This window comes from Gasterosteus aculeatus, chromosome 4 (genome assembly GCF_964276395.1).
Source record: "Gasterosteus aculeatus chromosome 4, fGasAcu3.hap1.1, whole genome shotgun sequence".
NCBI classification, from domain to species: domain Eukaryota; kingdom Metazoa; phylum Chordata; class Actinopteri; order Perciformes; family Gasterosteidae; genus Gasterosteus; species Gasterosteus aculeatus.
Genome location: NC_135691.1, coordinates 12,816,863 through 12,833,143, shown reverse-complemented (window position 1 = coordinate 12,833,143; position 16,281 = coordinate 12,816,863). Strand labels below are relative to the sequence as shown.

The 16,281-nt window shown below is 42.9% G+C and overlaps 1 protein-coding gene across 3 annotated transcripts in view; it reads left to right on the top strand.

Moving 5' to 3' along the window:
• The window catches only part of nlgn3a (neuroligin 3a), a 113,182-nt gene that overhangs the window by 11,395 nt on the left and 85,506 nt on the right, over window positions 1-16,281 (top strand). The window contains exons 2-3 of one of the 3 annotated variants that reach the window (XM_040172498.2): window positions 12,055-12,801; window positions 13,897-13,956. In XM_040172498.2, coding sequence (XP_040028432.2) covers window positions 12,330-12,801; window positions 13,897-13,956 — 532 coding nt within the window. In that variant the 5' untranslated portion in view covers window positions 12,055-12,329. 3 annotated transcript variants of the gene reach the window in all.

The following is a 16,281-nucleotide window of genomic DNA, read 5'->3' as shown; positions in this document are numbered from 1 at the left end:
CTAGGACTCAGGCGTCAGCAATAATATCAGGGCAACCGCTCCTCTCCTCGCTCCTCTGTGTGCAATGGCACGGAGCGTATTACAAAATTAGAACTCATGAATCACAGCCATATTGTTTACTCAACGTCATGCCACTTAGATTTGTGTTTCGGGTTCCACCGCGGCATCAGTCGAAAGCTGGAAAAGGGGGAGTGTGCATAAGTATGTCCCTGTGCACAGTGTTCTGGGGCTCCGTTGATACTTTTTGGTGGCAAATAGATCCGTGCATTTCCCAAAAGATTGAGGGTGGGGAGGGTGTGGGGGGGGGGGGGGGACAGCAATAACAAAAGATGCATTACCTAATAGATTTGGCAGAAATGCAGAGTTCAGGCGGTCTGATAAAGCTGGGTTACAGTACTTTAATCAATCACCAAGAACACGAGCCAATTTAGGAAGAAGCCTGACATTCAAGACAGGCTTTCAGACAGGATTAGAAAGAGTGAATGGAGGGTGGACATAACTGCCAGGGTGAGCCCAAAGGACGCAAAGTGTTCCCTCCTCCATGTGTGATATTGAGGCATGTTTCTCCTCCGCCCCACTCGACCAGTCCCACACCGCTGTGTATTTGAAAAGTCCACATCCACATCCTGTCTGCCATGGCCTTGCCCCTCAGTTACACAAATGCAGATGAGTATTAGTAACAAGACAGCTTGGGTCGCCTCTGTTGTTTACACCGTCCCTTCAACAAAGGGCACTGTCATTTAAAATGTCCCTCGAAGCTCATTATCATCTGGAGTCTCCGGCCGTACTAATAAAATCTAGAATATCAATGTGAACTCGTAGTAAACCGAGGAAGACGGCTGCTTTTCTAAATAGGCAACTGGGAGATTCACAAACAGCTGCTTTCCTCCTCCCGGACAACGCTCTGTTTTTATCCTCAACCCGCTAAACCAATGCCGCAGATCGGATTTCTAACACTTAAATATTTTGACACCCAATTCAAGTCAAAACGTCTATATAAATCTGACTTTATCTTATCCAATTTTGAAATGAAATTTAGCTGTTTACCAAAGCTTTTGGATTCCCTGAAGGGATACAGCCTTGAGCTTCAGCCCTATAGTCCTGGATCATTGGAGAAAACAGCCACAGGCTGTAATGCTGCGGGAGAAAGGGGAAGTTCAAACGTGGGGAACGATATCATCTCACTAATCCCTCCACATCTCCTCTAAATCCACCTTGCTGCGCCTCTGAATGTGCCGGTAGAAGGATGAATTAAGATGTAAAGGCTCAAACCGCATTTCCATTTCCGATTGTCATATGTTGGAGATGATGATGTTGATTCATTTAAATGAAAGCAGTCAGGATTCAATTTTTCATTATATTCGTTAGCTGTTTATTTAAATGTATGGCTCCGACGTCTCTCCTGTTGCTATAAATAAAATAAAAAACAATCAGATTAGGTTTTACAGCAAGCCTTTCTCTGAAATAATTTCCATATACGGTAGTAGTTCTGAGTATTAAAGTGCTACCAAATTGCTACACACCTCATACTAATGGCTGAAAGCGGCCATGTGGCGCGGCATGTGTTTGCTTGGTTTTTGTTTACTCTGAAGATGAAGGTCAGCCCCTCATTAGTGCTGCGGCCTCCTGTTTTTTGATGTGATATACATAGTAATCAAGTGTGGCTCACATTGCTGTTTACTGTTGACCTTTAGTTAAAAGCACATCACTGTCGGGTCCGTTCGAAACTTAATTATGTCCCCATAAAACTTCAAGCATCATGTACAGGGGACAGACCTCATTTAATCTGTTGTCATTAGGCCTCAGCAACCCTGTGCTCCCTCGGCAAATAGGGCCCACGCCATAATGCTCATGAATCCATTATACCTTTTTTTATTTAAGAAAATAGACACGGAGGGTTTCGCCGCGGCAAGTGAACTCGTGTACAACTCGGCTTTCAGCTATGTGTTTGGAAATCCTGCTTGTCACACAACAATACACTTTGGCACCTCTCACTTCTCTGCAACTAACAGGCATTTGCATGTCAATAGCATCAGTCTACCACTGTCATTTGGGCATTTGTGAGTTCTCCGAAAGGGAGCCAGGTAGTGTAGCCGAGGTCTCTGAGAGGAAACATCAGAATAATGTGTTGGCCGTTGGTGGCTTCATTAATAATCATCTTTGGACTTTTAATCGCAATTAAGAATGCTGGCATGTGCAGCTCAGCTTTAAATGTATGTAACATTTTAAAGCACATGCCGCAACATAAAAGGAGAAGCTACCCCACTTCTGTATATGATCCAGCACACCGTTATACTTTTAGATCAGATGAAATGGACGAACTCCCCTTCCGGCAGTCTTACGCCATATTTTACCTGAACTTGGAATAGCTCTGTGTTTGCACATTACTGTAACTACTGCAAATGTGAATGCGCCTAATACCTTATTACCTCATTAATTTTACCGGCAGCATCTGGGTCATGTCTCACCTCGGTATGTGTATTGCACTGTGGAGCCCTTCCATACTGAATGATGAAGCTGATGTTTCAATTTTCACCGAGAACTGCCACCTACTTACCTTAAATTAAAGCTGTTATTTAGCGTATTAGGACATGGCAAGATTCATTTTTTCAACATACTTACAGTACACATTGTACGTGCTCACACAGACACACACACACACAAATGCACGAGGCAATTACATTTCACAGTCAAAGAATTCATTTTATCATAAAAGAAAAAAATATTATAATAATAATTTCAAATACTACTGGACATGTAGATCTGAATTTTCCATCTTTCTCCGCAGATAACATAAATTAAAATGCAGTGAAAGTGGTGAATCACACGCACTCATTGCAAGGCTCAGTGCTTATTAAAATGGTGCATGGCTAAGAGTTGTCCTCAGGATGATCAGCTCTTCAAAGGCCTGGCTTTGTGTGTGTTTCTGAGGATTTCTGCTTTAGTTTCTGAAATGGGTGTAGACTTTTTTTTTTCTCTCCACTCCGACAGGAATTGTCCATTGTGTATACAACTGCACTAAATTACCAACATAATTCCGGTTATTGATGTATATTGAATGTTATTAACTTCAAAGATAATCCGAATCATGTCATCATCAGAATGACTCCTCTGGCTTGGAGGAATTGTTTTACTCTCTTTAAATAATTGCCCACTGATGTCCGTTGCTCTTAGCTCGGTATCGACTCCGATACTGGCTTTTCAAATGGTTATTGAGGCCAAGGACAACTGCGTGGTCTCTTTAACCCAGAGGAGAAGGTTCAATGCCAGGCATGGGAGCTGATCCACCTCTGATGTTGCGATGCAGTGCCAATGAAGTTGCAACCCTGATTGTGAGAGATCAACTCCCTGTTGTAATTACCCGCCAGGCCTCAATTAACTCACAACAAACCATCAGCTCAACTCTATATGTTTGTGAAGTGTGAATAGCTGCTTTAATAAAATATTCCCTCTCCCATCCCACTTGGATTGACGTGCATTGCGCTGCATGTTCAGACACATTACATAAAATGACAGGGTTAAAGCATTCAATACAGATTTTAAATGGAAAAAAACTCTTATATTCCCATTAATATAAACCCTCAATCAATCAGTGTAAATGTTAAGTGTGTTTTCTTTCCAGGCAGTGACTCTTGATAACTAGCCAGGACCTCCGTGATGAGCTGCATTTCGTCTCAAAGAATACAGCAGGAGTATTACACTCCAGTTCACATTTAAAGTGATTGTCATAAACTTTGATTGGCATTATGTACATAGTGGCATGCCAGCGCTGTTTAGGCTCCTTGCACTTGCCGGAATTCTATAAGAGATGCATCCCAGAAGGCTAAAAAATCCATCCTCCTTTCAACCGTAAGCCAGAAATTGATGTTAGTGCTGCGATGTTATACGTGCTGTCCTCACAGTGGAGGAGATGAGAGAAGCTGCTTGAAATATCTTCCGAATTCTCCTTGGTAGTCTCGAGTATATCCTCTCTAGGAATTCAATCATGTTTCGCATGTTCTCCCCATGTCTGATCAAATGTGTTGCCACTTCACAGTAGTGTGATGATATGACCTGTCGCACATTACATTCAAATGGCGTGCCTTTAAAATCAGCTGATCACACTTGTGATGATGCGGTTGATAAAAAGGCTCTTTTTTATATTTCCCCAATACGGAACACACAGGAGCCTTCAAAATTCTGGTCTTCTCTTTTTTTTAACCATTTTTTGAGAGGGGTATCTTACACAACCACAAAATGCAAATATTTATAAATTCAGGAAGGAACATCTATATTAACAGTATAGAATGTATATGTTTCATCAAAATAAATTCATACATATTATTTTACAGCTTAAAAACAAATAGAAGTGTGTTTTTCTTTAATGTAGCACTATATGTATGTAAAATAATAATCCGCTTACCACCAAGAACCTGTTTTGACCCATAATGTATCTCTGTCAACGTGTCCATATTTATTAATCCATTTCAAAACAACATTTATTTTGCAGAAAACTGCTTGCCTTTCTTATTGGAAGAATCTGGTTACCTGTTAAGCAGGATCTTTTCTTTGCAACTGTGGCCCCAGTGCTGGTTCATAACGGCATGTTTGGTCATTTTAAATTATAGAGTACTGTCTAGACCTGCCGCATATGAAAAAGATAGCTTCTGTTATAATATCGTGCTTTTTTAATATATTGAATTGAATAAACAATCGACTCGTAGTATCTGAGAGATGAGCTAAATGTGAATGTCGGTTACACTTATTTGTAGTACATGGTTTCACATTTTCACCATCTTCAGTGTGTTATTATATTATTATTTGCCCGAGTACTGACCGCAGAGTACAGCTGATGCTGATGGGAATGCCTCGACAAATCTGAATTTTTACCTGATAATGGTACCACCTAAAAAGTCTGGGTATTACCAGAATTATACAGTTCATACAAAAACATTCCATCCGACATTTTTCTACAAATAAAAGACAAACATGGAGGCAGAAAGAAAGCAGCGGACCGACATTTACCTCCTTAGAGCCCAAATGTTTGTGCAATACTGATGTTGACATGTAACAACATAACCTTGATATTGTTTAATGAGATTGCACAAAATGAACCCATTTTTAGATAGACTCATCTTTTATACGTACTACTTCAATGCCGGCCTTGTGCTGTTTCGTCAGCACCACATTGGACGCGTGTTGGCAGGGTGATAGAAAAGGCTCACAAAGCGCTTCGTCAAAAGAACAGATCCCACCCTACGACCGGCAGCTGTGGGAGGGTGGATAATGAGTGTGGCAAGTGTAATGCCTTAATGTGTTTACATACGGCTAGATTAGAGACGGACCCAATACTTGCCCCTGTGGTTCCTCAAAGAATCCCCGTGGGCTGCTTGAGTGATTAGCTCGAGGGGTTTTTATTACACGAGGAGTGTCTAGTGGGATGCTGCAGCGTATCGATAGGAGTTTCTTTATTTCTTATATATATATAAGCTCCCCAGTTATTTTTCCATCTAATTTTCATCTAGTCAGTTTATTTTTCATTAACATCCCTATTCCCCCACATCATTTTTCAAATGTCTTATTACTGCCTCAACCATATCTGACCCTCAGAGGCGTGCACACACCCGGTTAATAGAAATAGAAGCATATAGGTGTAAGGACGGGCCACTGCCTCAGCTTCCAGCTTCAGAACTCCTAGATCAAATCTGTCCCTATTATTTTAGTCACAAAGAGCAAACAGTCGTTTCAAGCACCGTCAGCAGTTAAGCGAATTGCCATTATTTATTCACCGTGCAGCTTTTTGAATTCATCTCAACCCCGGGAATCCGTCTTTATTTTGCCTGCCGTGCTCACCTCTCCGTGTTTCCTTGGCCGTTTGGCTGGTAATTATACTCGCGGCAGCATTTATCCGGCAGCCAGGAGAAGGCGTGGAGACAGACGGCTTAGCAGGCGGCCACAGAGGCAGCACCGTTATTCTTTAACATCACCCTTTTTCCTCTTTGGAAATATGTCAACATCAGCGCGGTGATTAGCAGTCAGAATGTGCTGCGTCTTTGTCCTTGATTTAATGCTGTATCTCCCTAAGTAATGGCAACTGCACAGGCTCTGTCTCCGATGGAGGAGAGTAGAGAAGAGGAAGAGTGAGCCCTCATCCCTCATTATTATAGCGGCACTGTTTCCCAGCAGGAGCCATTCGAAGCTTCGGTTTGATTTGACATTTTGTGAATGTTGTTTCTGAAACATGCCAATCTCCTTGGTTTAATGTGGTGGACTGTTGTTCGTCAAGCCCGCCAGCTTATATACAGAACGTACGTGCGAGCGCACCCCTGCCCTGTGTGTGTACATTCATTATTGATTTCGCCGTGCTGAAATCCATGTTTGCCAATTCGAAATAAACACTTGTAATCAGACAATTCACAGACATATATTTCCACATTATTGACACGCAGAGGCCTGGGACCAATCCTATCACGAGCTGAGCTTGTCTCAAAATGGAGCCTTTGCAGTGATGTAGATTGGCGTCCTTCTGGTGCACAAACGGGGGGGAAGTGGGGGGTGAAGACACTAAATTAAGTTTTTCGCCGTCGCCTCTCACATTTTAATGAGTTCAGCCGAGGTACATAGGTTTCTGTCTTCTGCTTCTCATCTTGTTGCCTGTCTCTTATCGTTTCCGTAATGGCACTTTCAGCCTTTGTTATAACGTAACAGCACGCATTTGTAACCAGTGATTACACTCTCTCGGGTCAGGGCGGCTCACTTCTTTGCAAGGTGGATGCTCCAGAGGACTAATGCAGCTCTGTGAATGCTTTTGTTGCGGTCTTACAATACCAGCGGAGCAGAGTCAGAAACTCCATCTACTCAGAACTCCTATTGGTTCCCTTTTTTAACAAGAGTCCATTCAGCCTCTCTCGGAGGGATTTCGGGGCGTAGGAGTACATTTGGTTCTGTGCTCAGACTTTTATTGCTATGCACGGATCTCTCCGCTGCAGGAGAACAAAGGGTCTTCTTCAATATGCACGGCTGTGGGCTCGGACCAAAAATAAAGATGTATTTTCTTCTAATTATTGGGTCTGTATAGGGACAACTTGCGAGTTGTAGTGATGCCGTCTTTTTCAATAGAGGTGAATAGGGATGGGACCGGCAGAATGCAACATGTCGTATAAATCTGGGGCCGGCGAATCGGGGGAGCATTGTGTTTAACGGCTGGTACTTGGTGGAGTGCTGTCTGGTATTAAGGGCTAATAACCTCCCTTACACTCAGCACCCCTCTCTCCTTCTTCTCTCCTCCTTCTCCCCTCCTTCTCTCCTCCGCCACCTCCATCCCGCCAGTTGTATTTATTATGGGCTGCAAGGCCGCGGTGATGAGACGATCAATATTTCTGGGATGATGAGGGAGAACTCATGCAATCTCTCCCTGGCTCTCTCCCCCCTCTGTTCCTCCCTTGGCAGTGCTTCAGCAGGTAGAGAGATCAAAGCAGAGAGGACCTCTGAGATGCTGTTGGAGGAGAGACAGATGAAGTCCTCTGTGCTGTGTGTCCTCTAAACACGCACACTTCATCACACTGTCCCGCGTCCTTGCTGTGTCCCGATTAAAAAAGTTTGACCTGACGTAGTTTATCTCGACAAGAATTAGTGTTGTTGCACTTATTCTGCTGATGTGTGTGTGGCTTCAGTTCAAATTAAAATTGAAATTTGTGTGTCTGTGGGGAATAATAATGTGCCAAAAACATTTTTCTCTAATACGTAATAAGTAAAAAATATGTGAAACTCTTCTGGTCAAAACTGTAACTTAGATATTGATAGATATTGTGCCCATAACATCCGGTGGTGGCCGTAGTCCAGCCAAGAAAAGGGAATGAGGATTATTCATTCTATATTGAGAGAAAATTGTGACTCAAGGTCGGCCCCTCTAAGTTGGGCATTATGTATTGCTGCTATACTATAATAACAATCATTACTTTTACTGCAACTTTGCAGAAAGGTTTCCATTGACTATTGGTTGTAAATAACTTAATTTCTGTCAGTAAAAAGCAGTAAAACAATATTTTTAGAGAAATAGTTCATTTTAAAAACATGTACAGTATATTAGTAGTTTTCACAAGAAATTGAATACACTGACTGTTCACAATTTATGAATGAAAGTGCTTTCAACTTTTCTCATAATGTAACATTACATTTGCATTACATTACATGTCATTTAGATCAGTGGTCCCCAACCTTTTTTACCTCACGGACCGTTTTCATGTCAGACAATATTTTGCGGAGAAGGTTGAGAAGGTCCGACGGAATAACGGGGGGTAGTAGTTGTTGCGGGCGGAACGACCGACGGGTGGGGGAGGGTGTGGGGGGGGGTTGTAGCGCTCTGTGTAAGCTGGTGGCCGACGGTAAGAGGACAATTGTAAACGTGAAGAAAAACGCCTGGTGACGTGTGGGGAATATGTCAGAGGGACGAGCGCACATAATTAGTAGAAAAGCCGGTCAATTTTCAAAATGAAACATTTTTCAGAAAAAAAAAAAAATATATATATATTCTTTCTGTGATGCGGCCCGGTACCAAACGGCCCACGGACCGGTAGCGGTCCCCGGACCGGTGGTTGGGGACCACTGATTTAGATGACGCTTTTATCCAAAGTGTATTTCAACCAAAAGGATACAAATCCAGAAGAACAAGAAAGTGCAATTTCATCAAAATAACGAAACACAGATACAAAATGTGTCCTCGATGATATAACTAGCCTATTCATGTGTGATATAATGTCACATTTGTTTCTTAAATCCTGTTTTGTCCATAATTTTGGCAAAGAGGACAGGTCAAAACATTACAATACCCTAGAGCCTCGGCTGCTGTTGCCATGGAGAGGAGGCCAGTCTAGGGCACGACTCTCGCAGCAGCCAATTCAAAACACTTGGTTGTTAAAGTTAAGAGTGAATTATTTCAAGCTTGAGAATGTATTCTCCGTTTTTTTAATCCAAAAACATTTCGTTTTCACTTCATTTCAAGCTTGATGTTTCTTGCCGCAATGCAGAATGGAAGTCGCAGTGACTTTTACCTCAATGTTTATTTGCACATTGGAGATCAAAGAAGCAGATACTTTCTTAATCTCTTTTTAATTACAAAATAATTAACTGCAAAATGTCATGCTGTCCATGAAAAAAAACAAGCTTCATGATCCTTTTGTTAACATGTAATTCTGTTGAAATGTAATTGCATTATACTAAAAGGTATTGGTAATACTCAGTCACTGATATTCAAGCAATAAGGTACAAGAGGCATTACTATCGTCCAATAATGTAACAGTTTGCAGCTATTGTTACATTATTGAAGATAAAGTACTGTCTTTCAGCACAAAATAAAAAGACCGTAAATGACCGAATGACCGGTTTCGGGCAAATCGAGCTTTCGGACAATTCAGGTGGACGTCATGAGCAATGTGAATGAATGAGATGATGCGAGATCTTGCAAGGAGACCCAATGCCTCTACATGCACATAGGGGGACTATTTTTCTCTAGACTACTGAAATGCGATACCCAACGTTTGGTGTCTGATACTATGTTGTGCTGAAAGGCAGCTATTTACTTACTATTTATAATTTTGCTGGTAACCGTATTATAAAAGCAATAAGTTACCTCATAGCTTATTGCTACATAATGTACACTCACTCTCAACCAGACCCAATGAAAATGCTGGATTGCATCTACCCGTATAATAAACAGAGAAGAGGTTATTGATAGAAATGTATTGGAAATAAATGGGAGGCTTCCTGATATGACGCACTATAGTTCAACAACACAACAAACTGCAGCTTCTCTCAAATTGTTCATCATCAATCAGCTCACCATTACTGTACAACCTTCATGTAGATGAGATTCAGTGCAAGACTGTAGTAATAAGCATAAGTCATTAGTTATAGGCGCTTTTCTGGCAGCAGAGTCCCCTATATGGTTTATATTCTGCTGGTTGTGTTTTGTCATGTTTTATGGGTGATTTCGTAAATAGTTCCATCCAGGTTCAGGCGTTTCCCTCTAGCAGAGGCTGTAAATGCTGTTATATGTGGCACTGGTTCGACGCTCTCATAACAATATATACCTATACTCTAACAATATATTTCATACAGTCTTTCAAGTGCAGACTTGTCTGCCAGGTTTTCCACTCCTGCTGCAAGAATCTTAGTGAGCACCGAAGAGACTTTGTCAATGTGACTATTTTGCATTTCGAAGCCTTTTGCCAGCCCCCAGCAATGCATGCCTTTTAGTCCCTGGATTGGATATGGCTGGCTTTTCATGTATTATGACTTAGCAGGTGCTCGGTGTGGCGAGTCTCTGAGGGATAGTCCACCACACACATTTTATTTGCTTCCATGTACAACTTCCAACGTTAGGCTCCCTCTTGGTCACCGTCTGCACCGAATGGGAAAGCCGCCCAGCGATAACAGCACCTCCAGGAATGTCGGGATTACTTTCTATCAGTGGGTAGTGGCCCTCTATCGGCCGCTGATACATTATAAATCATTTACACGGTCATTTTGGAATGCAATATCCTCCTCTAAATGCTGGATTTTCTTCTCCATTGTTATTACAGCAAATCCTGCGGTAGGCGCACAATGCTGAGGTGGACCCTAAGCCACAGAAATTGAAAATTGATCAGGCAGTGGTGGAAGGTGTTGTCGCCGGCACCACAGGTTCCCCCCCGGGACTGTTGATTAGCATCTACAGCAGAGTGGCTGGAGGTGCTTGTGCTGCCTGTAGCTACAACTCTCCTATTCCCCTTTTCATGAGATCTGTTGTAGGAGCGAAAAGGGAGATGGCATTTAAAGTCCACCTTGTTCATGTCTATACCAAAGGGAAATGCAGCATGAAATTAAGCAGTGCATGCTTTTTATCATGTTGTTATGTACTTGTGAATGACTCCTGCTGATGGGTTCTACCCGTGCTTTCCCTGTAAATCCTCTTGCACATCTTCAGGGATCCGTTCATAAAGTTTGTCTCCTGGTTATTATGATGCTTCAGCACTCTGAGTTAGTTGAATCAAGTGGGTGTCTTTTTACTATAAAACCACATTTATTTGTTACTATTCCCTCACTGCAGCTCTACAGGAAAAGTGCGACACTGTGTGTTAAAAGAAATTATAGCCACTTGATTTCAATCATTCGGACGGCCGAATTCTCATATTCGCTTCAGATAAACTTCTATATATGTATATTTCTTCGCTATCCACCATCAAAGTCGTCAGGTTGCCGCACTGTTCACACTACACATGCTGTCGTGTCTCATCGGGATTTCTGGAGTCGTTTTCACACTACATGACTGACCGGCGACAGAAGGTCACACGCTAGAAGACCTTTCACCGGGAGGAATCACAAGAACCCTGTTGATGATGTTGCCCTTCAGCAGGAGCGTGCACATGACGAACCTGTCTCCACGCGTCTTTAACTATTTACCCAATGTACATTGGTCACTGTGTTAAGTCTTTGGAAAAACATCCAGCACCTTTATGTGCAACTCTGGGGCAGCTTGCCAACAGGTCCGGATACTCGTGGTAGATAACAGGAATTTGTCTGCGATTACGCTGTCGAGACTCTTTTGGCACTCAACTTTGAATAGTTCGCACATATCACTTGAGCGCCAATGTGTCGGCAACCAGCCAATGCAGATTTGGTTTTCATCTGGGGCTTTTCACCAGGAGCTAAAAAAAATGGCAACTATGTTCATTTTGGCAAATGACGTTAGTTTTACGACATTGTTAACCAATTCTTTAACTATTATCGTAAACATTGGCCTTAGACAACAATTATGTACTGTCATTTGAAGCCTTTTACATTTCACTCATCCCATTAGCATTATTAGAAACATCTTGACGATTTGCCCAGCAGTTCATTGCAGTATACAAGACCAAGGCAGCTTCTTGATTATCTGGATTGACGATAGCACTGAGAGCTCTTTCATGTTTATGTGAGCTGTTTAATGTCCTAACAGAGAAGGACTCCTCAATAAAAATGACTGACTTCAAACAGTAGCTACAAACCGGTGGGCTGTCCGTGAAATGTCATTGATTCTTCTGTCCTCTTCTCTTGCAGCACCGGACGGAAGATCTGACGAGCGCAGGGAGGACAGCCAATAGGGAACTTGCTGTGGAGAGAAGGACCTGCTTAACCGCCACTGCTTCTCTTCACCCGCAAGCCGGCAGGCTCCAGTATCCCAGCCCATGGCTCTCTGTCAGGTGGCCGGACTGCAGGGCTGAGCGGGAAAGATCGTCACTGAGGGAGAAAGGGAGGGGAGGGAGGGAGGGGAGGGAGGGGGTCGCCCCGGATTGTATGTTGGTCATTTACAGTCACACTCGCTCTCAAGGACCATGTGGTTCTCTCCGGGGAGAGGTCGTGTCCCCTCGCAGAACTGGCTCGGTTCCCGCGGCCGCCCCGGCTTCGGCGTGTCCTTGTGGGTGCTGAGCTTTTGTTGGTGCTTTCCGGCCGTAGGAGGTCAGAACTACCACCCCACCGTGAACACGCAGTACGGCAAACTCCGAGGGGTGAGGGTGCCCCTGCCCAGCGAGATCCTCGGGCCGGTGGACCAGTATCTGGGGGTCCCGTACGCCGCCTCGCCAGTGGGGGAGAAACGCTTCATGCCGCCGGAGCCTCCGTCCTCCTGGTCGGGGATCAAGAACGCCACTCACTTTGCTCCCGTCTGCCCCCAAAATATTCACAACGCCGTGCCAGAGATCATGATGCCTATATGGTTCACCTTCAACCTGGATATAGTTACCACGTACATACAGGATCAACACGAGGATTGTCTTTATCTAAACATCTATGTTCCCACTGAGGATGGTGAGTGCGTCGAGTAAACAGGACGAAACCAAACCTCGTCTCCTTCTATTCTGCCTCTTGCCTCCTTCTCCCTCTTGTCTCTCCTCTGCAATTTTGTGTGACCTTCGTATTTGTTTTGCGCCGAGCATGACCTGTTGTCTGGCGCATGCCGTGTCTGTGTCCATCATCTCAGCCACCCACCTTGACTTGATCCTTCATTTAGCCGTTTCATCAACTCTCCCTTTCCATGCTACTGTTAGAGGTTCCTCTTTTGATGACTTAATGACTTATTAATATGACCCCCCCAAAAAACAGAAATCCAATCATACAAAGAGCAGATTGGAAATACTTGGTGCACTTTCCTACCCTCACTGTCTTGACTGTTCTGGGGAGATTAGCCATTAGAGATTAGTAGCCTGCCTCATAAGTGAATGATCTACTGCTGTAGGGTTGGTGAAATATTCTGTCTGGTACACGAGAGGCCTGTGGCATCAGCCTGACCTATGTAAGACCCTTTACTCTCCTGGCTTCATCTGGTTTGTCCTTGCACAAAGCTAAGCGAGAGCAGGTTTTGTGCAAAAGGCAAATAATAGATTGGGCTCCACGGTGACTAAAACTCTTCCAAGACGTATGATGTTGACTCTTAAAAATGGACACACTATTATTTCACCTCTGAAGGAGGCCCACACAGGGAAAAAAAAAGGCTTGAAATTTTAAGTGCTCTGAGAATCAAATGACACTCACTTAATAGTCACACTCAGATTACAATGTGAACCAGAAAACGTTGTAAATGTAGCCTCTGCCTACTGTGTGGCTGTAACGGGTCTTAAATAGAAGTGCATGTGAATATGGGCTTCCTGTGTCTCAGGATGCGACAAATTCATTCCACCATTTTGGAATATTTCTGAAGCAACAGCCCAGATACTTTCTCAACAGGTCCTCTGTTGTCGTTGTTGATGATGACTGGGGAGGGTGGAAGGACGAGGGTAAAGAGGGTGAAGCGGTGGGTGGGGGGGTGGGGGGGGGGGTTACTGACTCAGTCTGAGTTGTTGCATGTCTAATGCGATCTTTTCCAGAGCTCTCTGTTATTTTGTAGTTTTTCCATTCATTTTACAGTCAAAAGAATATCCAAGGAATGTGCCAGAAAACCCAACAAGAAAATGTGTAGAAAAGGAGGTATGTAAAAAAAAAAAAAAAAAAGAGAAATCCAACGCGGAACAAAAGAAAGGAATTGAGAGGGTGAAAGAAAGAAAAAGGAGAATGGGGACATCCTTCCCAAGCCGCCAATATCAACACCTGTCCACTCCCAAATCAAAGTGCTAATTGGGATGAACGTGGGCCTTCTGAGCCAGACCAACCTTGACACGCGTGTGAGTGACGAGGGGTTGCGTTATGTGTGTGTGTGTGTGTGTGCTGAAGTGTGGTTTTGCTATGAATATGTGTCATGGACCAAAATTGCAGGTCTCTAAGTAAATAATGACCCGTTGTCAAACAATAGATCATGATGTTTAATAATAACATGACATTTATTTATTCCTTTTTTGGGGGGGGTTGTTTAGCTTGTTCATGTTTAAAATGTAATCCTATTTCATTCAAACACAACTGTTGATTGAATCAGAGGCATGAGTGCTGCTTTGAAACGCTAGAAGAAAAAATTTGACTTGGTGTACAAAGGACTTTAGTCATGTTTCAGGCGGCTCTGACAGCACTTAAGACACCAGCTTATTGGAAGTATTTGTCAAAAATGACACCTGAAAGCGTCGGCGTCTCAGCCGTTGATTAAATTTACACTAAAAAGTGGAGGGCCACCCTTTCTCTTGAATTTATGATTCACACTTGTTCAAACAGGGGGCTGGTGGGGTAGTTTATTGGCGTGACAGGTTTCATCTATCCGTGTGGCAAATGCTCACAGCCACGTCAAAACGCGGTGCAATTTCATTAGCGGCAGCTAAAATCTCATTGTTGGTGTAACAACAAAGGGATAATTCTCACCGCCGTCCTGAAGGCAATGGAGGACCTTACGAGTACAGCCTGAGGACAAAGAGCATGTCTCGCTCCACAGTAAGGATTCTGTTTCAGACCTCCGCCGTTGATTTCCATGGTGGCGGGAGGCAGCTATTGGCCCCGATCATACATTCTGTTTCGGTAAACCAATTTTTTCAGAGAAAGACTGGCCCTCCAGGCACATCTGCTTCCGAGTTAGTCCCAGTTGTGGAATATACACAGAAATATCTCTTTAATACTCGCTGTCCACATGGAATTTTTCAATTATGTCCCCTGTGTTTGGTAATGAGAAAATGGTTTATCAGGAGTTTTCTATGTTGGTTTTGTCACACATTACTGTGCAGAAACATGATTGCTGCACGGTTGCTTAAAACCCAAAGGTTGCTGAAAACTCTTTTTTTAAATTTCAATTACACCGTTTTTTTAAGTGCTTTGACTAATCTTGGCTTATGTTGTATTAGCCTTCCAAATTAAGCATAAGTTATCTTTCCGGGGCTTTTTTTTTTCTTTGGAAAGTAAAATATTGTTTTTTAAATTTCATTCCAAATGGGTAACATGAATAACTTGCTGCTTGTTTCAACGTTTTCATTTCAATAGTTAAATCCGAATTTTTATATGTGTGTGTTTTCTATCCAATGCTTTTCAATGCTTTCAATAGAGACTTCTATACGGCAGTAGAGTCATATACACATACTGTGCATGTCACGTACTAATAAGACCTACACTACCAATTCTGCAATTGACATATGAAGGAACTGCTCCTTCTAGAGTTTGGCATTTGGCTTTTGACAAAACGGTTGTGTTACTGTTGCCATGCAACAGTACGCAGTTGTGACAAGAGTAAATGGCCCCTTACCGAGAGTTAAGCACCTTGGCTGCACTGTTGATGCTTATCAAGTGAGAAAGATACTGTACGTCACCCACGGACCTTGTAAAATACATCACATGAGGTTTCTCTGTTTCATGTGACAAGAAGCCAGTGTGCGATGATTCGTGTAGAGCTTGTGTAAATCTAGAAGAGTACTGGTAAGAATGTACTGTATATGTAGAAATGATTCTCAACTCACCCTGAGGTTTGAACATTATTGAGTCCACTTTACAGACTATGTGATACTACACCCTGATGGACATTGTGAAGCCACTGGATATCAAAGATGTGGGTCATTTTCTTCTATTAAAAAGGAGGAAAGCTCTTAAACCTCAGAGTCGTGTCCTGGCAAAAGTTGAAAGACACACTCATGATGGAAGGCTCAACAAAGAATTGTAGTAGTTTCTATTTTTTGTATAGTCAGTTGGTTTCAGATCAAGAGGGGTTTTTTGGGCTAATGTTGCTTAAATCAAAAAAATGAAAATCAACAGAGCAATTTTCCTATTTTCTGAAGCAAATCATTGTTTGCACTGACGAAAATGCAATTTGCATTATGGCTGTCCCTTCTACCTCCTGGAATGGTGCAGCGCCGCGTGTCCAACATGTCCTCATAGGTCGGCTCATTCGCA